Source organism: Haliotis rufescens, unplaced genomic scaffold (assembly GCF_023055435.1).
Source record: "Haliotis rufescens isolate VD_foot unplaced genomic scaffold, xgHalRufe1.0.p SCAF_5, whole genome shotgun sequence".
In the NCBI taxonomy this organism is placed as follows: Eukaryota; Metazoa; Mollusca; class Gastropoda; order Lepetellida; family Haliotidae; genus Haliotis; species Haliotis rufescens.
Window position 1 is genome coordinate 320,993 of NW_025964223.1, and position 25,689 is coordinate 346,681.

At 42.2% G+C, this 25,689-nt stretch overlaps 1 protein-coding gene across 1 annotated transcript; it reads left to right on the top strand.

Moving 5' to 3' along the window:
- The first annotated feature begins 16,989 nt into the window (after positions 1-16,989).
- Positions 16,990-21,851, top strand: LOC124124710 (GSK3B-interacting protein-like). Its single transcript, XM_046487942.2, has 3 exons — positions 16,990-17,274; positions 20,789-20,988; positions 21,623-21,851. Exons 1-2 carry the CDS (start codon positions 17,077-17,079, stop codon positions 20,951-20,953), a joined length of 363 nt encoding a protein of 120 aa, XP_046343898.2. The 5' UTR covers positions 16,990-17,076; the 3' UTR covers positions 20,954-20,988; positions 21,623-21,851.
- The last annotated feature ends 3,838 nt before the right edge of the window (positions 21,852-25,689 follow it).

The window sequence follows — 25,689 nt, forward strand, 5'->3', positions numbered from 1 at the left end:
GGGGGTATTAGTGAGCCACGCTCACTTTTGCAATTGTTTCACTACACCCTTCTCGCCTTTCTTGGTTGTTTGCATCTACCGCGAACACCGCGTTATTCGTAAACGGTCATTGTTAAATATACCTCATACAGAATCTATCAAACAATTCAAACAGAATCTATATCTTAAGAATGTGACCTTCATTTAGTAGATGATAAATAACACGTCTTTTTTGTATGTAAGAACTATATTCACTTGAGAAATTTTTTTTTTTACCTCATTACAGAAATATTATACAGGTTATATTACGTTTGCAAATTTATTTAAATCATGCATGATATATTAATGTACTACGCTTGATAGCTTTATATTTATGTAAATTATTTATAATGAGATCGACAGGATGTAACACTCTGGTCATGTGACCTAAACTATTATTTATCTTACAATTGTACTGAACTGTGGCTTGAATTACGAAATAAACTAGATTGGTTGATAACATGTTCTGTATATTGGCATGTTACACCCAGTCCTTCCCTTTTCTTATCTATCCACTCCCATCACCCGAGGGGGCACGGGTGGCCCGGCCAGTCGTCTAAGGCGCCGCGATTCGCTGTGCAGAGTTGCGTCCCTTGGGCACGCCAGAAACCTACGATTGTGGTTTCGAATCCCGGTTCGCCCCGATTATGTTTCCAGGTTTGTCAGCACCATACCCGTGCTCGTGGGTTTCACCGAAGTGGTAAACGTCTGAGACCTGCATCACGTCTGGCTTTCCTCCCACATTAAGCTGACATGCCGTGATATAACTGGAATACTATTAATAGCGGCGTTAAACCCAACTCACTCACTCACCCATCACCGGATACCTCTTTGTATTTCTGTAATCTTTTGTTATTTTCGAATGTCCCCACATGTATACCTAGGGAATGATAAGTGTCCTTGACCTTGAGCCGTGATCGTATTTATAGGTCATGTGACCGTTCACATCGGAGATTGGACGACCTTGAAATGGTTCTTGACTGTTCTCGTTATATCTTCTTTGTCCGTATACACTTAGAAGTAATCAACATATCGAGAACATTTGATATGAATATGTGGACAATATATATACGCCATAGCAGCGGCAATGGCCACTATCTTGGTTAGCGGTCAACTCACAATATTTACAAAACAATCAGTTTCTTTCACTAATTGGTGTTTTCCATATGTTGTACAGTGAGTGAGTGAGTATGGTTTTACGCCGCTTTTAGCAATATTCCAGCAATATCACGGCGCGGGACACCAGAAATTGGCTGAATACATCGTACGCATGTCGGAAATCGAACCCGGGTCTTCGGCGTGACGTGCGAACGCTTTAACCAAAAAGCAAGTTCGAACTGAAAATCGTTAACTGTGGCGTTAAGCTCACACCAAATGATATTACAAAATTACTTTATAAATATATTGCATATATGTTTCCCTTCACGATGTTCGAAATGTTCTATGGAAGCGTATTAGTGCCACAGTCTAAAAAAATATATCATCTACGTAGATGAAAGTAGATGATACCTACTCTTACGTAGATGATACTATAATCTACGTAGATGATACTGCTCACATCTACGAAGAAGATACTTTCATCTAGGTATCAATATTTTCTCGAGTAATTGATAAGTACGATTATAATACCACATACGGGGATGAAAGTATCATTTACGTGGCAGTCCAGCAAAGTTACGCTGACCCCAAAAAGCCTGTTACAAGACGTGCAACATGTGAGCGGGCAGAAGAACATGATCTCCAATAATGTCGTCCCCTGGCGTTTGTCATTCAAAATGCCATTAATACTAATGAGTTGTGTTCTCCAATGAGTTGTTGTGCCACCCACACCATTACACCCCCACCGCATGTTTCTCGGCCATCGTATTGTACATCATACTGTCTACACAATGGTGTAAGAAAAATATATTACTATTTTTCACGATACTTGCACTTTAAATATACTACTTTTCCTACGAAACTATTATCCTACACGGGTGGTCGTGTAGCCTAGTGGTTAAAGCGTTCACTCGTCACGTCGAAGACCCGGGTTCGATTCCCGACATGGGTACAATGTGTGAAGCCTATTTCTGGTTTCCCCCGTCGTGATATTGCTAGAATATTGCTAAAAGTGGCGTAAATCCATACTCACTCTCACTCACTATTGTCCTCAATGAAATGTGTTTCGTTATAACCAAATTGCTTGTTATTGAATAAAGTTAATTGTTATTAGTTTTTACTTCACAATGATTAATCTGTGGGTTCGGGAACCCGGGATTAAGAACCCGGGCCCCCTTGCCTCTATGTACTGCATGGATTAGTCAAATCGAACGTATCTGAAGACAACAGTTATGTTCTTCACACCCGTAAATACACGTACAAGCTAAAATTAGCCTTGTTTGATTAAAATAGCATCTGTACTGTTATTAAAGATTCGAGGGTCATGCTCGAAGGTTACCATTGCGTTGGTAGATGTTGCACAAAGGTGAGAAGGGATAGGCCTAACAACGCGTTCGCGTTGATTAATGTTTACAGGCATATTCCTATACTCCAGGGCTCAGTGTACAGTTCTCGGTAGGAAATGACAGCATAACTTGATGGCTTACGGTGAATATACACAAGTTTACTTTATACAGGTACGAGTAGAAATATACACAAGGAACACTGTTTGCCAGGTCTCTCTCTCTCTCTCTCTCTCTCTCTCTCTCTTTCTCTCTCTCTCTCTCTCTCTCTCTCTCTCTCTCTCTCTCTCTCTCTCTCTCTCTCTCTCTCGCTTTTCATTTTCATATATAAAGCCATGTCACTTGACATGGATTAAGTAATAAATATAACATACAACAGTGCATATGTGCAATGACGGTATGAAAGTGATCATCTAGCCAATCTCGTTATCTTTGTTTAGTGGTAGCGAGAACTAAGGTCTGGTTTTAATGAGATTGTCATCTAGCCAGTTTGATTTAGTGGCAGTTTGAAAAATAACCAAGTGATCTTTGTAATGTTCAGTTTCACAAAAATGTATTTACCACTTTGCACGAATTCAATAAATATGTCCTTAAAGGTTCTGTGAATTTGGCTCTGTAGCGAATAATAATGAGAATGAAGAACGTCATGAAAAGTACAAATTGAACATCTCAGCAAATATTTCTCATAAAGAAATTTGAAACCAGGAATCTAACTTCACCGGGCGACTCCAACGGTACTTGTGGGAACGTTTGCCCTGTTAAGCACGATGGGTACTCCTCCCATGTCGACCGCCGCCGTGGTCTAGTGGTAGAGCGTCCGCCCGGAGAGCGGTAGGTTTGGGTTTCGATCCCCGGCCAGGTCATACCAAAAGACATTGACGGATGATACTAGTTGATATCCTGTCTGGCGCTCGGCATTAAGGGGCTAAAACAAGGACTGGTCGCCTCGGAGTCAGTATACTGTGTCTGAGTGGGGCATTCGTGTTAAACTGCGGCATGGTTTCTCCATTAATAACTTGAAACAAATGACAATTTTTGTCGTTTAGATTTTTGAAATTACGAATCTAGCTTTCAGGTGTGACTCGATAACCCTACAGCTCAGGTTTGTATTGGCCCCAGCTGTATCTATATGTCTGGCGTGGCCTGGAGACATTGTAAAGATTCCCCACACAAATAACTTCAAAGATCTAGCTTGACTAAAGATTTAATTTGGTGCATATTGCGCAGGAACGAACTCCTGTAGGGGAAGCGTTGCTAAGATATTCGACCAGGGAAGGTTTGGTATTGGAGAACTTGTTCTTGATCGGAGAGGTTCTTGTTTCTTCAATCTTCTTACATGTCGTTTCTTCGTTCTGGTGACGGGCCTTCAGGATGGTAGTATATTCTTTTAATAAAGCTACACTTGTTACACTATTCTGAACCATATACACATTGCTGCAAAGAGGTACAGGAAAGGACAGACACAGAAGTTTGTCATACCCGATAGCTCCACCAAATTAGAAACGAGTTGGCTGCAAGTGAGGAGAGGGAGGCAGAAGCATTGCTGTTGTTGCAGAATGAAGGCACAGTGGTCGCCCTATGGTCGCCAGGCAGAAGATGCGTTCTGCTGCAAATGTATTCCGTTAATCTGGGCGATGCTTCTGCCTCCCTTGTGCCTCCTTTGGGCGACCAACAGTGTGCATTGAACGATGACTGTGGCGACCGCCGTGCCTCCATTCGGCGACCACGGCAACCCTTGAGACACCATGGCAATGCTTCTGCCTCTTTTCTGTCTCCTTTGAGCTACCTGTAGTGCCTCCTCAGCCTGCCTATGAATAGAGGGCTTTTACCATCAGTGTTTCATTGTGGTTGCAGACGCTGAACAACTCGAGCAGTTACTGCTGAACAACTGCTGGAGCAGTTACATAGACACATTATTTTCTGGGTTTGGGCGACCATTGAGCGTCCTGGCCAGTTTTTGTTCGCTCAAAGGTGGCACAAAGGTCGCAGCCCTGTGTAAAGGGGGCTTAATGAGTGAGTGAATGAGTTGGGTTTAACGCCGCTTTTAACAGTATTTCAGTTATATCATGGCGTGTCAGCTTAATGTGGGGGGAAAGCCCGAAGTGATGCAGGTCTTAGACGTTTACCACTTCGATGAAACCCACAAGCACGGGTATGGTGCTAACAAACCTAGAAACATAATTGGGGCGAACCGGGATTCGAACCAAAAATGATAGGTTTCTGGCGAATGGTTCTCGGTAGGAAGTGACAACATTGTTGGTTGGTTGGTTGGTTTGTTTTATGCCGCAAACAGCAATATTCCAGCTATATATGACGAGTAAATAATCGAGTCTGGACCAGACAATCCAATGATAAATATCACGCAATTGGGAGCGATGACATGCGTCAACCAAGTCAGCGAGCCTGACCACCCGATCCCGTTAGTCGCCTCTTACGTCAAGCATAGTCGCCTTTTACGGCAAGCATGAAAATCTTCACGGTTCGACAGCATGGAGTCGATTCCTTGCGGTGTATAAAAGTTTCCTTTTTACAGGTAGATGTCTGGTGTATATATTTCATCACTTACTAACTTAATTGGGGTTTAACGTGCGCTTTCCGACATATGCGTATTTCGCGCGCACGAAATATTTTCATCTCTGGACCAAGGCTTATATAGCCAAAGTCACCCGACATGGATAAGTCGTAAATATAAACAACAGTAATTGATCAGTGCCCGTCTCTTTCGGAGTGGCAGACAGTCAATGTAGTACAATACAATGAGGATTAACAATTGGGGTTAGCACCTTATAAATAAGGGCAATTAAGTGATTCAATGTATATATAAGGAAAGATTAATTGCTATTGATTATGAAATATTGGCCAGTGCTCTTTCGGATGATTCTGGGCAATCTAATGAGTTATCGTTTGTCCTTACCGCTGTTGTGAACACCATGTTTAAGCGGAGAATATGTCACCTCTCTCATTATTTCTTAGACTATATATACTCTTAGTTTAATTGAATTTATAAGGTTGATGTGATATGTTTGTATCTGCAAATATTTTTAACCACTATTTTTAATATGTATTGATATTTTAGCACGTTAAGTGCTCGTATTGTATCTTCAAGTTGATATTGTGTCTCATTGGCCTCTTAGGCCATTATTTTTCTGTGTTAATTGTTTTAATTCCATTTTAACATATACCGTGTGACACATTAATAAAATATTAACTTATCTTATCTTCGATATTTAAAAATGGATCCCCAAAGAGCGAATATGTCGGGCATCGAAAATATCACCGGATTATATGTTCTAACATGTCCGAATCTATATGGCGACACCTTTTCGCAGCGCAAAGAGAACCGAGAACCACTCCTAGTATCACTTAAAAGATAACAATATCCCGTTAGCACGCCAATGTCACGTCATGATCATCTACGCGCGTCAAGACGCGTATAATTATACTTTCTTAATCAGATTATTCTGAGTCATGCTTGTCTGAAACAACATCGTGCACATGGCATTTGTTGGGGTAAAGCCGTATGTTGCTATATCTATATATTGTCGGAAGAATCACGAAAGCGATTTCTCCAGTAATTATAACATGATAGACTATAGGCAATGACTCACAGTTTATTCACAGTTTATTCCCTCAAGGGAGGCCACCCTAAGTATGGCTCTCACTTCTGGCCATGTGAACATTCCCGCGTGTTCTGAAGGAGAGGAGTGACTGCTTGTTGTCGTTGTTGTTGTTGTTGGTCTGAGGATGGTCGGCTTACCGTGCAGTCGACGATCTGTGGGTACTCCCGGGCGAAAATAGATCGCCATTGTCGCCTGGCAGGTTGGAGGTGAGGTGAAACAGGGTTTAAAGTCGCGTCCAAGAATGTCAGGTTAGAAGAATACTTAACATTTATATATTCGGGAATATTATGGGTGATGGGTTCTGCTTTTAGTAAACATAACAACACAATGCGGCACCACCAATTTGGTGATATAGATTCAATAAAATTTCCCGATAATTGAACGCGAAGTGCCAAACTGAAAATGCAACCTTCGTATTCCAAAAGCTGTACCCTACTGGAGCCGACCTGGAGCCGACTTGGAGCCGACTGGGCGCGGATCATCACAATAGTTGCTGGCTGTATCACCTCCAGTAAATATAAAACTAACATCTGTCCCGGGCTGAATGTGTCATCGTTAATCGTTGCTCACTTTGTCGACCTCTGGGATTTCTTAGTCTGGCTCGTGATATACATATGTCTGTTGTGTAGTATTTCGGAATATGCGCGTGTGTGTGTGCGGGTGCGCATGCGTGTGTGTGTGTGCGCGCGCGCGCGTGTGTGTGCGGGTGCGCATGCGTGTGTGTGCGTTCGTGGGTGTGTGAGAGATGTGGTTTTGTGTGTGTGTATGTTTCTAAAATACATCCTAACCCCTGTTTTACTGAAAAACATATGAATGGCTCCCCAAAAACTACATGCCGAAATCACTACACCTAGTTAAAACAAAGGCAAGTTACCCATTGATGGAACGGAATAGGATGGAGTAGGGATTGGATGAAGAGGAACAAGTTCAGAAAGATGCACCATGTTAACGTGAAGTTGGTTTGTTCAGGCAAGTATATTAATATAGCAACGACAACATGATATTGGAACAGACTAGAAACATACATAAATATATATTTTGTATAAAAGGCGAGTTAACCAAATTAGAAGTAAGTAAAACAAATTATAACATATTAAAGGATCTATTGTATAAATGTGTAAGATTCCCTTTGCCACTCTAAAAACAACAACCTTGATTATGTTATTTAGCAACATAAACAATCTGGATCGTTACATCATCGACTGGATGAACGCTTGGTTGGTTGGTTGGTTTGTTGTTTAACGCCGCACTCAGCAATATTCCAGCTATATGACGGCGGTCTGTAAATAATCGAGTCTGGACCCGACAATCCAGTGATTGATATCATGAGCATCGATCCACGCAAGTGGGATCGATGACCGTGCATCAACCAAGTCAGCAAGCCTGACCACCCGATCCCGTTAGTCGCCTTTTACGGCAAGCATGGGTTGCTGAAGACCTATTCTATTCCGGATCTAACGGGCCACCATGGCAACACATGCAACGTCATCAAGTAATTAAGAATTTGCTAAAGGGATTAAACAATGATATGACATGTTTACATGTATACTTTGTTATACGTTGGCTAAAGTTTTTGGGACTGGCGTTATTTCTGCTGCCTGTCTCGCCAAATCAGTACGACAAACACTCGTGTAGTAACGTCTCTAGCTTAGGCAGCACCACAGCGGATAGCGTTGTCTCGGCGGACTGACGGTACAGGTTCAAGGATACAGCTCCGCCTTCAAGGATATAAACAGCTCCGCCTTGTGTAATCAAACAGTCATAACCGCCGCTGTTTGGGCGCACTCAGCCCCGGATAATATGATCCCACACAAATCGCTTTAGTGAGTCGTCTTGCTGTTTACAGAAGATATCAGGTCATCTTAAGACTAACCTACATACAACATACTACGGAACATACCATGGCCGGGTTTCTTTCAGAACGTATACTAGCCAGCATTAAAAACGCAATAGTGTTATAACAGCAATATCACCATTCCCAAACCCAGCCCTGTTTATGAAATATATTATGGTGATTATCGGAATCAAATTTTAATGCTGGTATACTTAGATTGTTTTTGAGACGGGTTATTTTGTTTCAGTCGGCGCTTAAACACATACAATATTTGCTCTAAAGAATCTAACAAACCTTCAAGCCCAACATTGTTTACAGAACCTACATGCTTCATGTCCAAAGAGCGATTTATTTTTTAAAATGCACCCTTCGTTCATAAACTTTTTGTTATGGTAATATTTTATGTTATACTGGATTAACATCAATTGCAGCTGGTTGCCACGTGTAATCAGTGACTCCCTGAAGATACTTATGTAGCCTTGCTCCAAGGCTGTACTGAGAGAATAGCCCATGGATGTGTAGTAGTTCTATCCTCCTAATAGGCTAGATGTGTGGACAGTATAAGGACTTGTTCTTGTTATTTACATAATCTAGAAAATTTAATTATGATTTAAACTTAGAATTATCGCCTTAGAGACTTGTGCAAGTCTAGCACTGATGCTGTTTATGCTGTCACTCAAGGCATGAATAAGTTTTTTGATGAATATCAAAGAAGAGAAGCCGTTCACGTTATGAGACTGAAGCCAGTGTCATTTCACAAATGAGGGACAATTTCTCAAAAACAATATATGATGGAGCGTGTAGTACAAATGGATGACTGAGGGTGCTAGCCTGTATTTCCCCTTCTGTCATATTTACATACTTTTTGCATGTTATGTCCAGGAGATTTGTAATAAAGTAAGGAGAGATATAAACTGAAACATTTCATTTTCTTCCATATTTGTATGTAGCATTCAACCATTTAATAATACAAACAAATCATTATGATGAAAGTGTTTTGTTTTGTTTGACAGCCTCACCTACCATGCTTAACATAGACTTACGACAGTCGTATCTCTCATACTTTAACATAGACTTACGACAGCCTAAGCTCCCACGCTTAACATAGATTTACGACAGTCGTATCTCCCATAATTTAACATAGACTTACGACAGCCTTACCTCCAATACTTAACATAGACTTACGACAGTCGTATCTCCCATACTTTAGCATAGACTTACGACAGTCGTACCTCCAATACTTAACATAGACTTACGACAGTCGTATCTCCCATAATTTAACATAGACTTACGACAGTCGTATCTCCCATGCTTAACATTGACTTACGACAGTCGTACCTCCCATAATTAACATAGACTTACGACAGTCGTACCTCCAAGACATAAAGTCACGTGACAGGTCGGTTCTTGTTTTCGCATATTTACCTCGCCAAGTGTTATCGATAGTCTTTAATCTGTAAGTTCGGCTGAATGGTGAATTAACGTCACTCTGATGCAATCTCGGCACTATGGTGTAATAACGTCACTCTGATGCAATATCGGCACTATGTTGAAGAACGTCACTCTGATGCAATATCGGCACTATGGTGTAATAACGTCACTCTGATGCAATATCGGCACTATGTTGAATAACGTCACTCTGATGCAATATCGGCACTATGTTGAATAACGTCACTGATGCAATATCGGCACTATGTTGAATAACGTCACTCTGATGCAATATCGGCACTATGGTGTAATAACGTCACTCAGATGCAATATCGGCACTATGTTGAATAACTTCACTCTGATGCAATATCGGCACTATGGTGTAATAACGTCACTCAGATGCAATATCGGCACTATGTTGAATAACGTCACTCAGATGCAATATCGGCACTATGTTGAATAACGTCACTCAGATGCAATATCGGCACTATGTTGAATAACTTCACTCTGATGCAATATCGGCACTATGTTGAATAACGTCACTCAGAAGCAATATCGGCACTATGTTGAATAACGTCACTCAGATGCAATATCGGCACTATGGTGTAATAACGTCACTCAGATGCAATATCGGCACTATGGTGTAATAACGTCACTCAGATGCAATATCGGCACTATGGTGCAATAACGAGGACGTGTCGGGGCAGTCGGGGAGGGAGCTTGGCAAGGGCGCATCCAGCGTTTTTACTGCGTGCCCATACTACAATGTACATTTGGTTTTCAAATGGGTGGGTTTGGGGAGTCCGTACCCCCTGGATCATCGTTAAAGCGAATTAATTTCATTTATTGCTTCAGTCATGATTGTAAGCCTTTTAATGAATATATTAACCAGGTATTGACAGTATGCGGGTATTCTGATATGCGTCAGGAAAAGTTAACTTTAACTGATATAAATCATTTTGAATCAATAATGCAACGTTGATGATTATTTTGCATCTCGTTTGATGTTAAAAGCGTTCTTTTGAATTTGTATTTTGTTGTTGGTGTCGTTTTACATGCATTAAATAACAAAGGTACAATGGCAGCTTGTAAAACGATTAAACACTCGTTAACTTCTCATAGTTGTGTGTTATAGCAATGGCCGTTGTGTTTCTCCATCTCCTGGGCAGCCATTCGATTAACCATGGTTGCGTTTTATGGAATTATGTTTGGGTACTGCCCTAAGGTCACCTTGAATAACGCTGCTTAACTTATGGGGCCTTTACACAGGATGGCGACCTTTGTGCCCCCCGTGTGCGACCATAAAATTTGCCAGGTCGTCGATGGAGGCTCAAAGGAGGTCGAATGGTTGCCTAGGTCGTTCCAAGGTGGTACACAGGAGGTTCAGACATCGCCATGGACGTCATGGTCGCCGTGAAGTTTTGAACATGTTCAAAACAGTCGCACAAAGGTCGCCGAGGAGGTTCGTTGCGCTAGGATGACTCAAAGGAGGCAGGAGGGAGGCACACGCATTGTCGTTGTTGCAGAAAGAAGGCACAGTGGTCGCCAGGTAATAGAAGCGTTCTGCTGAAATATTTTCCCGTCTATAATGGCGATGCTTCTGCCTCCCTTGTGCCTCCTTTGGGCGACCAACATCGAGCATTGAACGATGACTGTGGCGACCGCCGTGCCTCCATTCGGCGACTACGGCAACCCCTGAGACACCATGGCAATACTTCTGCCTCTTTTCTGTCTCCTTTGAGCTACCTGTAGTGCCTCCTCAGCCTGCCTATGAATAGAGGGCTTTTACCATCAGTGTTTCATTGTGGTTGCAGACGCTGAACAACTCGAGCAGTTACTGCTGAACAACTGCTGGAGCAGTTACATAGAAACATGATTTTCTGGGTTTTGGCGACCATTGAGCTTCCTGGCCAGTTTTTGATCGCTCAAAGGTGGCAGAAAGGTCGCAGCCCTGTGTAAAGGGGCCTTTGAGCAGAATATAGACAATCTTGACTGCCAGAAAAGAGGTAACCTCGTTTGATTCGGTCACTCAAATTTTACTAATCGAACGCACGTAATAACTCAAGGCAAAGCCATTCGGATAAAGTCCTTTCACTGCCGTCGGCGGCTGTCCATATCTGACCACGGCAGCACGCGACACCCTTTCATCTGCAGTTCAATCAGCCGCCGACACCCCCCACAAATATATCCACAAGTTTCCACCGCCAACATCCACTCATAACACAATAACACCGACATTAGTCCGGACTAGTACAAGCAGCCACACACGTACATGCACGTTGCTATTTTAGTGAATTAATACTCTAAACGCGACGTCAAACACTATTTCGCTTCACCCCACCCAACACTTACAACGTAGAATTGTTGTGGCATACACTCTCTTGTGGTTTGTTTGTTTAACGCCGCACTCAGCAATATTCCAGCTATATGACAGCGGTCTGTAAATAATCGAGTCTGGAATCCAGTGATTGATATCATGAGCATCGATCCACGCAATTGAGATCGATGACATGCATCAACCAAGTCAGTGGGCCTGACCGCCCGATCCCGTTAGTCGCCTCTTACGACAAGCATAGTCGGCTTTTAAGGCAAGCATGGGTTGCTGAAGACCTATTCTACCCCGGAACTTCACGGGTCCCACCACTAAGAAAACACTTGTATAAATACATGACATGATTATGGATGACCGATGACGCACCACGCGTCACATAGCCAACACAGTCGGCATCTCCCTTGCAACGTTGAGAACATTCTGAAGTAATGAACTCGGCAGGACAAAGGTTTCAGCACGCTGAGCTCCAAGGCTTCTGAATCCTGATCAGAAACGCTCCAGGTTCACCATCTGTCGTGGGAATTTACTTCGTTTTGACCCAGCTGATTTTGTTGAGAGATTTGTAACCATGAGTTTTGGGTTCTCCACCATCAGCCGGAGAACAACCATCAGTCAAGACAGTGGAAACATCTAACGTCTCCTCCAAAGAAGGCAAAGTTTATTCGATCAAGGTGATGGCTTCAGATTCCAAGATCAGACCGTTTGATACCTCTCGAAAAGTCACACCGTTAATGGCCAATATTATGCAAATCAGGCATCTGCGTGGGAATATCAAGGCTATACATCGTTGGAAACCCTCTAAATCTGTGTTTTTTCCACCAGGACAATGTCCAAGGACGGATGCAGCATTTTTGAAAGGGTCCAAAATATCAAAATTCTCTCTCACATAAGTGTACTGCCTACAACATCCTACAGTTGGTTTTCAAAGGGGGGGGGGGGGGGGGGGGCGGCCCCCTGGACCGCCCTATGGATCCGCCTATGCTGTCAGTATACTTTCTATTTACAATATATATATATATATATATATATATATATATATATATATATATATATATATATATACTGAACCGCAAAAAGAAACGTCACACCAAGTAACATTGCATGAAAAGTTGCCATTTAAATATCGGGGTAATTTTTGTCAAAGTTTCTAACTTTTGACATTACCTTTTCCGGAAAAAAGGTAATTTGATAAAAAAAAAAAAAAGCAGAAGACAATAAAAACCGAACGCTCAAACGCATCATGGCAACGGCCATGGTAACCCGATGCACGTGAGTTCCGTGCAAATTGAAATGCACATGCGTTCCCCCTTTTCTTGCCCTATAAAAATCCACCCAGATCGGATAACATTCATTCGTTATTGAATTGCTACCACATGCCAAGACTAACAAGAAATCAGCGACACCAAGCCCTTGCACGCTGGACAAACCGCCCGGCAAGTAGCCAATGTGTTTCAAGTCCACGTAAGGACCATATACAGGCTCCAGCAACGGCACCAGACCACCACCACTACAGATGACCGACCACGTAGTGGAAGACCAAGGGTCACCATCCGACGTCAGGATCGTCCGATTGGGCGCTTTGTTACTGCTGCGGAAACTGCTCGACAGACCATGGGGACACACTGGCGACACATTAGTGCGGACACCGTGCGTCGACGATTGACGAGCAGACACCTCCACTGTCACAGGCCACACCGAGGACCCATTCTGACACCACGTCATCGCCGGGACCGTCTTCAGTGGGCAACACAGCGCCACCAGCAGAAAAGTCCTCTTCTCACACGAGAGCCGTTACTGTATCTCGACAGCAGATGGCAGAGAGGGAGTCTGGCGACGCCGTGGGAAACGTTATTCGGATGCTTGTGTTGTTGAGAGAGACTCGTGGGGTGGCCCGAGCATCATGGTGTGGGGTGAAATTGGTCTTGCACAGAGGGTCGGCCCTGTGGTCTTCCAGAATATCGGTCCAGGGTGAGGCAAATGGTGTCACAGCGGCTCGGTACATTGATCAAGTCTTGAGACCACACGCCATACCTCATTTGGCACGTCGCCGCAACCACGTGTTTCAGCGTGATAACGCCGTGCCCACACTGCGAGAGCAACAAGAGACTTCCTCCAGCAGAATGGCATCAGAAGTGCGTCAGGCGTTCCTCAGAGTGTGGGCTCAAGTGCCTATGGCCTTCATCAACCGCCTCATCCATTCCATGTATCGACGTTGCACGGCAGGCATCAATGCACATGGCGGACACACGAGATACTGACTTGTGATGGCATTTTCTCAGAGACTAGTGTTGTGTTTCACCTTAAGCACATTTGACACTTTAATTTCAACCGCGTTGATCAGTTTTGCCAAGTTTCATCTTTTTAATATGTCTCAAAGTATGTTTACAGTGTTTAGACGAATAATGTTTCTCATATATCTATCCATGGTGACTTTTCTTTTGCGGTTCAGTATAGATACGATATATTTTGACACACACCTGCATCGGTGGGTGTTTCCAGCAGAACAAATACAGGCAAGGTAAAAACATGTAGAAATTTTATGAGAGCTTCAAACACATTAAACATTATAACTGTGTACAAATGAAAAAGGTAACCATTCAATCTCAAACGTAATATTATTGATTTTCCTTTGAAAAGATGTTTCAGTACCACATGTTTCGTTTACGTTTCTGATGATGATATGCAAAGACAATGTGGTACCCTTCATGCTAGAGATGGAGACAATTGTCACGTGTCGATTCTCAAATTGAAACAATTTGTTAACCCAGAAAACTGTACGTAAACAAATTAAGCGTGAAAACAACATCCAACCAACAAATGGTATACCATCCAAAATTGTATTACACAATTAACTAGGTTTACAAATCAATACAATTAATGCACAGCACTTACAATGAAGTACATAATAGAGGGGTAGTACAGTGTGTGTGTGTGTGTGTGTGTGTGTGTGTGTTTGTGTGTGTGCCAATATCGAGTGCTGCAAAGTCTGTGTTTAGGGAGAGACCCTGAAAGCTATAATGTAACCAAGCCATCCCATCGCCCCTTTTGCACTCAGATTGTAGTAACCTTTGTTTATTTTTATTCATTCATATCACCATAAAAATTGCAGCCGTTATATTATATTTATTCAGCTTTCACTGGTTCTGACAATACCGACACGGACAGTAATTCAGCTTTCCTATTTCGTGGCCTCAGTTGAGCATGATACCCAGGTGTTTCCACACACTGCATACACCCACAGTACACGCCCACAGTACACGCCCACTGTGCACGCCCACAGTACACGCCCACAGTACACGCCCACAGTACACGCCCACAGTACACGCCCACTGTGAAGGCCCACTCCCGGTGCACGCCCACCGGCACCAAGCTGCTGAATCAGCATGTTTGTTCCTCCAGTTACATAAGTACCCCCCCCCTCTCTCTCTCTCTCTCTCTCTCTCTGCAGAATACACTTGTACACAGAAGAGCAATGACGGGGTTACACACAAACTTCCACCTGTCGTGTGGGGTGTTGTATTCAATAAATAGTACATAATAGTACAGTATTATATCACACATCTGCTGAACTTGCTTATAGGCATAAATACTCTAGACTAGCTGTTAGATTATCATTATCGATAGCAGAAAACAAATAATCGATATTATAATGTACGAAATAAACGAGTGAGTATAGTTTTACGCCGCTTTTAGCAATATTCTAGCAATATCAAAGCGGGGAACGCCAGAAAGGCTCTGCACACATCGTACCCGTGTGGGGAATGTGGGGACTTCATGGTGACGGCGGACGTTTCAAACAGAAACTTACTCAGCGCTCTCTAATAAGTATTCATACGCCGGGCCATAGTTCACTGTTTTGAACCTATGGCTGTGTTTAGCTAAGCCTGGGTGTCACTATATCCGTAAGCCTTATTACAGTGTAATAATTCGGTCAGCTGTATGAGATCTGCAACGATAAACTTACAGTACTCTGGATGAAACGGTTGGATGAATTAGTCATGTCTTGACATGGAAGTTAAAAACCCGACATAAATGTGTCAAGAAATAAACGACGCAATAGAGCAATTAAAATACAACCTTTAGCAAATATAATGTCCTTTTATTATTAACATGTTTTTGTGCTCCAAATTTTGACCGCACGTTGGATTCCATACATCTGATCCCCGAACTCGTGAACGTCTATCAACGTCATACGTCATCAGTGGCGTGGCAACCATACAACACTCTGGAAGGTGACAACGTCAGACAGTGTGTTTCATACATTCCATTGTGATTGCTGACTCATCTACAAGCACGTGACCTAAGCGGACATACGGTTGTCCGGTAGACAACAGACGTGATCGTATGTAGCTATACAAACTTCACTCAAAATTGCGTGGATCGATGCTCATGATGTCAATCACTTGATTGTCTGGTCGAGAGTCGGTTATTTACAGACCGCCGTCATATAGCTGGATTATTGCTGAGTGCGACGTTAAACAACAAACAAACAAACTTCACTTTACACAACTGACGTGATCGTATGTAGCAATACAAACTTCACTGTACACGACAATAGACTTGACCGTATGTAGCAATACACACTTCACTGTACACGACAATAGACTTGACCGTATGTAGCAATACACACTTCACTGTACACGACAATAGACTTGACCGTATGTAGCAATACACACTTCACTGTACACGATAACACAAGTTGCGTCAGTCATTAAAGGAATTCACAGAAGGACGTGTATACAGATTGCGGGGGCTTATTTCTATTTCGCTTTTCTTATAATCCCTGCTAAACCTTTTGTTTAATTTTAAAACTAGATTTAAGAATTCTAATTAATTCCAGTCGAAGAGGATCTACCAAATTGTAATAACTAACTAAATCCTTTAAATCCTTGAGTAATACCTTGAATCTGTATACCTCGTCACAAATGCAAGAACAACACTCTGTCTTGTTGTGTTGTTGTTGTTGTTGTTGTTGTTGTTGTTGGTGGTGGTGGTGGTGTTACTATGTGTCTGTGTCTGTGTATTTGTGGTGGTATTGTAGGGCTGGGACGAGTCCAATTTTACCCCCCGGGTACCCACCACCCTATTACCCGACCCTACCCGGGTACCCGCTGTAGATATCAAGAGATCGGTACAAACTGTCCGATTGGGAAAATCCGGGTCCTACTCAGTACCCGCCCGACTCGAGTACCCGAGTTACCCGTCCCAGCCCTATGGCGATGGGGTGGGATGTGTACATGGGTTTCTGGCCGCAGGGACAGTATAGAGAGCTCCGCGAACGCGCTATCGCTGTAAGGAGCTTGTTCGTGCAATCGCAACCTTCGTTTGCGTCGCGAAGTATTATCACAAAAATCGAATGATGCCGGAAAACACCGATACCCTCCGATTGCTGTGAAAGGCACGATGGCGGATTCTCCAGTGAGTAACGAAGATCATATTTTGAAGATCGAGGCCCAGGAGGCCGTGAGAGAAGTAGCATTTGCTGTCAAGTCTGTTGAAATGTCCAAGTCTCTCCCAGTTACTGCAGAACTGGTCTACCTGAATCTCAGGACAAAGGAAGATGTACTGTATTGTGTAGAACTTTCAATCAGCGGTTTCCGGGTGTGTATAAAAGTTTTGGCACTGTTTTTAGAATTAATTTGGCTTTGTATTTACGCTTTACACGACCCAAAGAAGACTAAAATGTACGCACTGCAACTTATTATTGTCATCAACCACAGGATGATGTTGCAAACAGTGCAGGGATGTAATATATTTGTTATTCAGCAACCTGTCCTAATTTGAGTGAATAAGTGTGATAAACACCACAAGGGAGATAACTCTAAATGAGGGTTCGAAGTAAACAGAATCACTGCACCCTGTATTTAGTTGATTTAGACATAAAGCAAGATTGTCATGTCCATTAGAGAGTAATAATATATGCTCACTTCTATTCTGTGAATATGGACAAAGTAAAAGAAGTGTAAATATGACAAAATTGCATTTATTCATTATTGATTGAATCTATATTCCTCTGACTATAAAATACATCCTACTAACGCTGTTGTCGTCATGGGTACGACAGATATGTACACCAGGTACGTTTCATTATTATGAACTGGAATGCTATTGATCAGGTATTTATTTATTGATGTTGCACACATCTAAATATTGCTGGTCCGAACGCCACCTTTCTACCATCATGACCATATAGGACCTCTTTTGCAATAAATCAATTAGATTTGTATTGACAAGAATGACAAGGATGGATGCAAGGCTCTACGGGCTGTGGAGGGGCTGTACCCCCATCCAATGCATTTTCAAGCAGGAGAGCCAAAGACTGGAAGCGTGCAAATAAATGCTCTTGTCACTGTCAGGGTATTCATTTTCAGATTTTTAACATGTTTAAATTTATCCATTTCACAAAAATGTCGAGTTAGCAGGATGAACTAGTTTCATGTCAAGTGTTTTCGCTACAGGAAACTGTCATGGAATTTCCGACCAAGCCACTTTCACTCCCTAAACTGGTAATGATTCAAAAGCCGACTCACCCTCGTGGCGTCACTAGCCATGCTGTACCTTCCTAGTTCCTTACTAGGATCCATGTTATCCTTACAGTGTTTCCCCCACCACAAAAAAAACACAGACTTTTCTGAGATAAAATCACCCAACAAATTATTAAAACCCAGTCATTCATGCATAGCTGTGAATTCAATGTCTGACGCCAGGAGCCCTTAGCGCTATATATCGACTCGGGCTTCACCACTTGGTATCTTGTAGATTATGGAATGGCTCAAGTATACCAAATGGCATGGGGATCACTTGTAAATGTCTGTAGACAAAAGTCGAAAGATGCCATGCCTGCTTGTAACCTGTGTATGTGTCCATCACCTATTCCACCCGTTCCCTTCAGTTCCGTAGCGTCTCAGGCATGACAAGTGTGGATGTAGCTCAGTCGATCCAAACGTCATGAGTTCACTTCCGATGGATTGTCACAACCCGTGAAGATCCGGGGTAGAATAGGTCTTCAGCAACCCATGCTTGCTGTAAAAGGCAACTATGCTTGTCATAACAGGCGACTAACAGGATTCGGTGGTCAGGCTCACTGACTTGGTTGATACATGTCATTGACATGATGTCAATCCCTGGATTGTTTTGTCCAGACTTGATTATTTACAGACTGCTGTCATATAGATGGAATATTGCTGAGTGCTGCGTTAAACAACAAATAAACAAAATGGATTGCTTGTCTTTGAGACATGTGACCTACTGCAGAGATCGTCCTCACAAGATGTTGTGGTACTGTATTCTAAAGGTGCTCCAATGGACACACCAAAAAGTCAGAAATACCCCGGTCAAAATGGACACGTTAATAAGTCAAAATGGCAAGAAACCAAAAGCCAAAATGGCCACATGAAAAAGTATGAATATTTGTTACCAGTTTCTACTTTATATTTGCTCTATTCATTTCATTATTCCAAAGGATTACAATAAAGTTTGCTTGTTAGTGAAACTGACTACCAGTAAACTGACCTCTAACACAAAGATCTGTTTGTGCTGCCAGACTCTCAGTGAGCTACTGCTTTGTATCAACATGATCTACTGCTGTGGGAGACTGATGCCAGAAACTGATACTGTTAAATATCTGTTTTGAAAAGAATAAAGATATAAAACATACAAAATATTTCTTTTATTTTAAATGTTTCCATTTTTATTTTTAGTCAAACCATTTTAACTTTTTAATGTGGCCATTAGACATGTTAGATAGGGGGTTTGTAGCCATTTTGACCAATGTGTTTGTGGCCATTTTGACAACAACCCTTTAAAAAAACACATGTACTTGACTTAACTGAGTTGCACAGAGAGATTGGGTTATCAAATACTATAATGAGTTTATTATGTTAGAGTTTGTCCAATATTGTTTGTCATATGGTTTGCAGATTTCTTCTCAAACACATAGTGTCAATGTTAGAATGGAAGAAACATTTTGTTCTTGAATTTAATTTTGCCTTGGATTTATTTAAAAAAATGTCTTTTTCTATGTCTGTGTTTGGTTGTAAAAAGGGGGAATGAAACGTCAAAGAGTTTCTTTGCTTCCAGTGTTGACCTGCTTCAAATGTTCCTGTCAACAGCAAAATAAGTTGAGAAAGGAAAAAGAAAAATGTGTTTGCTTGTCTTTATGATACATAATAAACCAAGCCCTAGGAACACTGTCAGTTTATCATCTTTGTCAAGTTGTTTTATCTGAAATAGGAAGATTTTGTTGTAAAAGGACTACACTGCTGTGGTAAATGTACTGTCTACTTATTAATTACTTTTTGAGATACCAAAGTCTTACACAATGTACAAGGGCGGTTCCAGCATTTTTAAAAGGGAGGAGTCCAAAATATCAAAATCCTCTTTCAGGTGATTTTACTGCTTACAACATACTACATTTGTTTTTCAAAAGTGTGTGTTTGTTATGCGATGGTGAGGGGGGAATTGGGACCTCTCTGGACCTCCCCTCTGGACCTCCCCCCTGGACCTCCCCCCTGGACCTCCTCTCTGGACCTCCCCCCCTGGATCTCCCCTCTGGACCTCCCCCCTGGACCTCCCCCCTGGACCTCCCCTCTGGATCTCCCCCCTGGACCTCCCCTCTTGACCTCCCCCCTCTGGATCTCCCCCCTGGATCTCCCCCCTGGACCTCCTCTCTGGATCTCCCCTCTGGATCTCCCCCCTGGACCTCCCCTCTGGATCTCCCCTCTGGATCTCCCCCTGGACCTCCCCCCTCTGGATCTCCTCTCTGGATCTCCCCCCTGGATCTCCCCCCTGGACCTCCCCCCTGGACCTCCCCCCTGGACCTCCCCTCTGGACCTCCCCCTGGACCTCCCCTCTGGATCTCCCCTCTGGACCTCCCCCCTGGATCTCCCCCCTGGATCTCCCCTCTGGACCTCCCCTCTTGACCTCCCCCCTCTGGATCTCCCCTCTGGATCTCCCCCCTCTGGATCTCCCCTCTGGACCTCCCCCCTGGATCTCCCCCTGGATCTCCCCTCTGGACCTCCCCCCTGGATCTCCCCTCTGGATCTCCCCTCTGGATCTCCCCATGTGGACTGAATGTGTTGTAACCATGGTGGCATCAATATTGTTTCAATTTCAGATTGTGGGGAAATCGTTTGACACTGTCATGGAAGATGAGCCTTCACGTTACTACGAGACGATCTATCAGCTGCTTGACACTGTCAGCCCCGAGTATCGGAACACTTTCGGTGACACTCTGGCAATGAGGCTGAAGGAACTCCAGGAGAAGGGAGACGACTCTTGACAAACTACCTCAGTTGTTATTCATTTGCTCTCAGTGTAAGAAAATGACACCTTGATAATGGTAGTCTTGCATTTCAGCGCTCCTTGCTTTCAAAAGTCTTAATAGTATCTGTTTTTCAAGATATGTCTGCTGGGATGTGAGGTAAAAACTACAACATTGTAGGCCCAGTAAATGTCACTGTCCACTTACTTCTTTTTGTTTTATATTTTATTTTGGGGCGGTCGGATAGCCCAGTGGTTAAAGCGTTCGCTCATCACTGCGAAGACCTCGGTTCGATTCCCCACATGGGTACATTGTGTGAAGCCCATTTCTGGTGTCCCCCGTCCTGATAATGCTGGAATATTGCTAAAAGTGGCATAAAACCATACTCACTCACTCACTTATATTTTATTTCAAATCCTGGTAATAATTACACAAAATACATCAATAATAATGTGAACATGGTGAATAATATTAAAGAATCTGCTTCAAAGAAACTGCAAGTTCCGGGAATCTGAACATTGATAATATGTAGTAACTCAGTGGGTTCAGGTTTAGTTATGCCCGTCAAATTAAATCTTGTCGGATTAACTTGAAATATGTCGAAAACAGTAACCATGGTAAAAGCTTTATATATTATCTGGTGAAGAATTTCTGACATTCAACATAATATTTTTTTTTTTTTTTCAGATTGAAAATAAGATTGCCAAACTACTTTGTCTTTCCCCATCATGAAGACTTCCAACGCTTGCTGTGCTACAACCACATGTGCCTTACTCTGAAGGAGAGTCCAGGTGATGCTGACATCGTTGTAGGGACCATGTTGTAGTCAGCTGGGACACCGTCACTCTACAGCTGCTTGTTGAGTGCGAAGATACTTACCTTATATGAAATATTCACCATAAATCATTTTGAAGTATTTTACCTTTCTTTATTACTTTGGTCAACACATGCTACTCAACATTTGCTCAGGACCACCCTTTACTAAAGATGACTATTTTAGTTTACATGATAAACACAATTGAGACCAAACTTTCAGCTTTTAACCAAAGAGGGGATAGAGAGTGCAGATTGTAGAGTTTCTATTATTCAAGTGAACTGATATTTATGTATTTGTCTGAATACCCATACTTGGTCACTATGCTTGTGGGGGGCACGGGTGGCCCAGTCGTCTAAGGCACGGGGTTTGCTGTGCAGAGTTGCGTCCCTTGGGCGAGCCAGAAACCTATGATTGTGGGTTTGAATCCGATTATGTTTCTAGGTTTGTCAGCACCATACCCGTGCTCGTGGGTTTCACCCAAGTGGTAAACGTCTGAGACCTGCATCACCTCAGGCTTTCCTCCCACATCAAGCTAACACGCTGTGATGTAACTGGAATACTGTTAAAAGCTGCGTTCATCTCACTCACTCACTCATTATGCTTGTGTTGTGTCTGTATGGATCAATGTGTAGGATGTTTGGTGCAGAGCCAGACAGGTGCGGTAGCCCTTTAGTCTCTGGCAAATACAAACAAGATGGCTTTTTTGAAGATACATGTATATGCTTGATTGAGAACCTTGGTGAATTGTTTACAGTTAAATAGGGAAGTAGGGCCATGTGTAATTCAGATGGTGTCATGAGCATGTTGAGAGAAATAGTCCCTCATGGATGCAGATAGTAAACTGATATACCGCCACCTTGCCACTGACGATATGATTCTGAAATATTCTGACCAGTGAAGATCTGGGTTAGAATAGGTCTTTAGCAACCCATGTTTGTCATTAGAGGCTACTAACAGGATCGGGTGGTCAGGCTCGCAGGTCTAAATTAGTGAGAAAAAAAGAAGTAAATAGCACTGATTTAATTGGTTCCAATCATTAGTGTCGGATAAAGCCGATTGTCGGACTACGAGTGTCGGATTAACAAGACTTGACTGTATATATAACATGCATGAAATACAGATAATTTCATTACCAGTATTAATCAATTGTAATAATTTGTTTTCATGTAACATTTTAAGAATGTCAGTGGTATTTTGTATGGACTACATCGCGACATGGTGCAATAATCTTCATATATCATCATAACAAGATGTCAAAGTGTATTTGCTTTGCCAGTGAGTGATCTCGTGAGAACACCTTCTTGTTCACTACCTATATGACCACAGGAAGTAGTGACATAATTGATGATGATAATTACACAATGGTTGTGATCCACATGTTCCTATTGTCAGTTTTAACTGAGGTCGAGATGGTCTAAGGGAAATCGGTTATTTTGACCTTGGCTTTGAACTATCAAAGAGTTTATGCGAAATTTTCATAATGTACATATTAAACAGATGATAGTTGGTAGTTTTATTGCTTACTTAGACATGTTATATCCTTACTTAGATCCTTGTTCAGATCCTTGGTTGGATAGTCTTTCGTATGATATCTAGGAACGAATGTAATAATTGAGTAAACACACGGTTACCTCCCTTGGTACCGGATGTTTCAAGCTGCTTGGTGGTATGTAACACCTTGTTATTCTCCCAGTACCATCGTGGTGATTACAAGAATCTTGAAATTTAACCACTACAATCCCAAATGTAGTTACATTTATATATTTTTGTGTGTGTGTCTTTGGGAAGCCATTGTAGTGAATTAGGAACAGATTAAGGCTGAATTTACGTTTGTTTGTTTGGTTCAAGATTGCAGATTGAAGGAAAAGCACCCACCTTCCCCCTACCTTTTCACTGAACTAATTATAAATTCATGATAGTGAAAGGGGGGCGGTCGGGTAGCCTAGTGGTTAAAGCGTTCGCTCGTCACGCCGAAGACCCGGCTTCGATTCCCGACATGGGTACAATGTGTGAAGCCCATTTCTGGTGTCCCCCGCCGTGATATTGCTGGAATATTGCTAAAAGCGGCGTAAAACCATACTCACTCACTCACTCATGATAGTGAAAGAAAGTGAAAAGTCCAACTGACAAACAAACAGTAAAGCTAGGGGGTGTATTTGGCGTTACGACAGGCATCACTTGTCTGTAAACGTTGGTTGAAAATTCATGGTTGTCGGCCACCTAGACTTGTGTTTAACTGCTGTAAGTGTGTCACACACAGGTATTGTCTAACTGTAAACACAATTCTACCAAGCCCCAGTTACGTTTCTGTGAATTTTGGTATGTGGTGATCTCCAAACTGAAATACAACTACACAACTACATCGTGAAGTCTGTACATAACCTCAAAAGATCAATACCTTATTAACAGATTAACTTGAAACATACTGTTTTAGGTTGACAGTCACAAACAGCAATACGCTGGGTCCATTACATGACAGCAATACGCTGGGTCAATTACATGACAGCAGCAGGTAGTGACAGGCCCTGTAATGAATGTCCAGAATTCGTCACTGTCTGCAGCTTTAGATCCATCCACAACGGCATTCGACATTTTATGAGCGTTCCAGTCATTGCCTCTGACACATACCACAAACCCCTGACAATCTCCACGGCCACACTGTGTGTGTATGTGTGTTCCGGAAACATTAAGTTCCATGTAACCAAGGGAACAATACCCAAATATCCAAGAATATTCTGTACTCAGGTTGAGCTTCTCACATCTATGCTGGTGTCTTTTATGTTTTCATTATTTAGTGAAATTTGTCTCATAATCTCAAGATTTTTATCTCATGTTTCTGCATTGTAGGCTCTGGTCTCAGGGTCTCTCTGTTGCCGTGGTTACCTCATTCTCAGTTACCACTGTTGCTACACCTTGTCTGGTACTACACACTTGTTTTATAGACTGTTTTGTCATGAAGAGGGATGTTTGGAAAAACAACTTTTGAGACAATAGTTCATGGATCTGAGTCCTGCCAGACACACATATTGTGTTCGTGGTGGGTGGATTGTTTACAAACTGAATGGCTGTTTAAGTAAGAATAAATATTTGTGCATCTGAAATATTTTTTATGCATCTCAACTTAGTTATGGTCCGTTGTTCTAGAAAATTCTGATACTGTGTAAATTGAGGATATTTGCTAATAGTTTTGAAGCAATTATTTTTTTCTTTTCTAATAGCCATCCATATAAGGTTAGATAAAGTCACTTTTAGAATGTAATTAAGATCTATTCTATTTGCTGTTGGTTCCAATCTGTGGATAAGTTATCCCAGCAAGAAAGAAATCTTGCCAGAATCAGTTATTGTTGGCTGAATGTGAATTACACATGTACCAGTGAATTGTATCATTGAATTGTATCATTGAATTGTATCAGTGAATTGTATCAGTGAATTGTATCAGTGAATTGTACCACCTTGCGTTGTCATTGTGTGTGAGAGCTAGTCATACTATAAGATTTTCCTTTTTGTTGATATTTTTTGTCTTGAATAACCAGATTGCTAATTGTATGAGATGTTGATATGAATTATGATTTATTATCAGTTAGTCACATTAAACCTGCTCAGTACAGTGGGTCTTTGAGTATTCTGGAAATCCTGACTTTGGCGAATGATGTTTGATGAAAGAAGATAGAGGTGTTGAGTTGAGCGTCCACTCGCCTTTTTATTAAAGTCTTGTTTCCACCCTTGCCACATCAAGCCCACTTTGCTGTGTTAAATATGATTGGACTATCACACATATGGATAGTCCAATCAGAGAACGTTTCACAAAATCAACATCCATGACTGTACACCTGCGTATGAAGGTGATTTACTGCTACCTGTCTTTGTTGACACGAATATGTCTTTCTCATCTTTTAAACCCCCCAACGATTACCTATGTTTTTGTGTCAGGGATAAA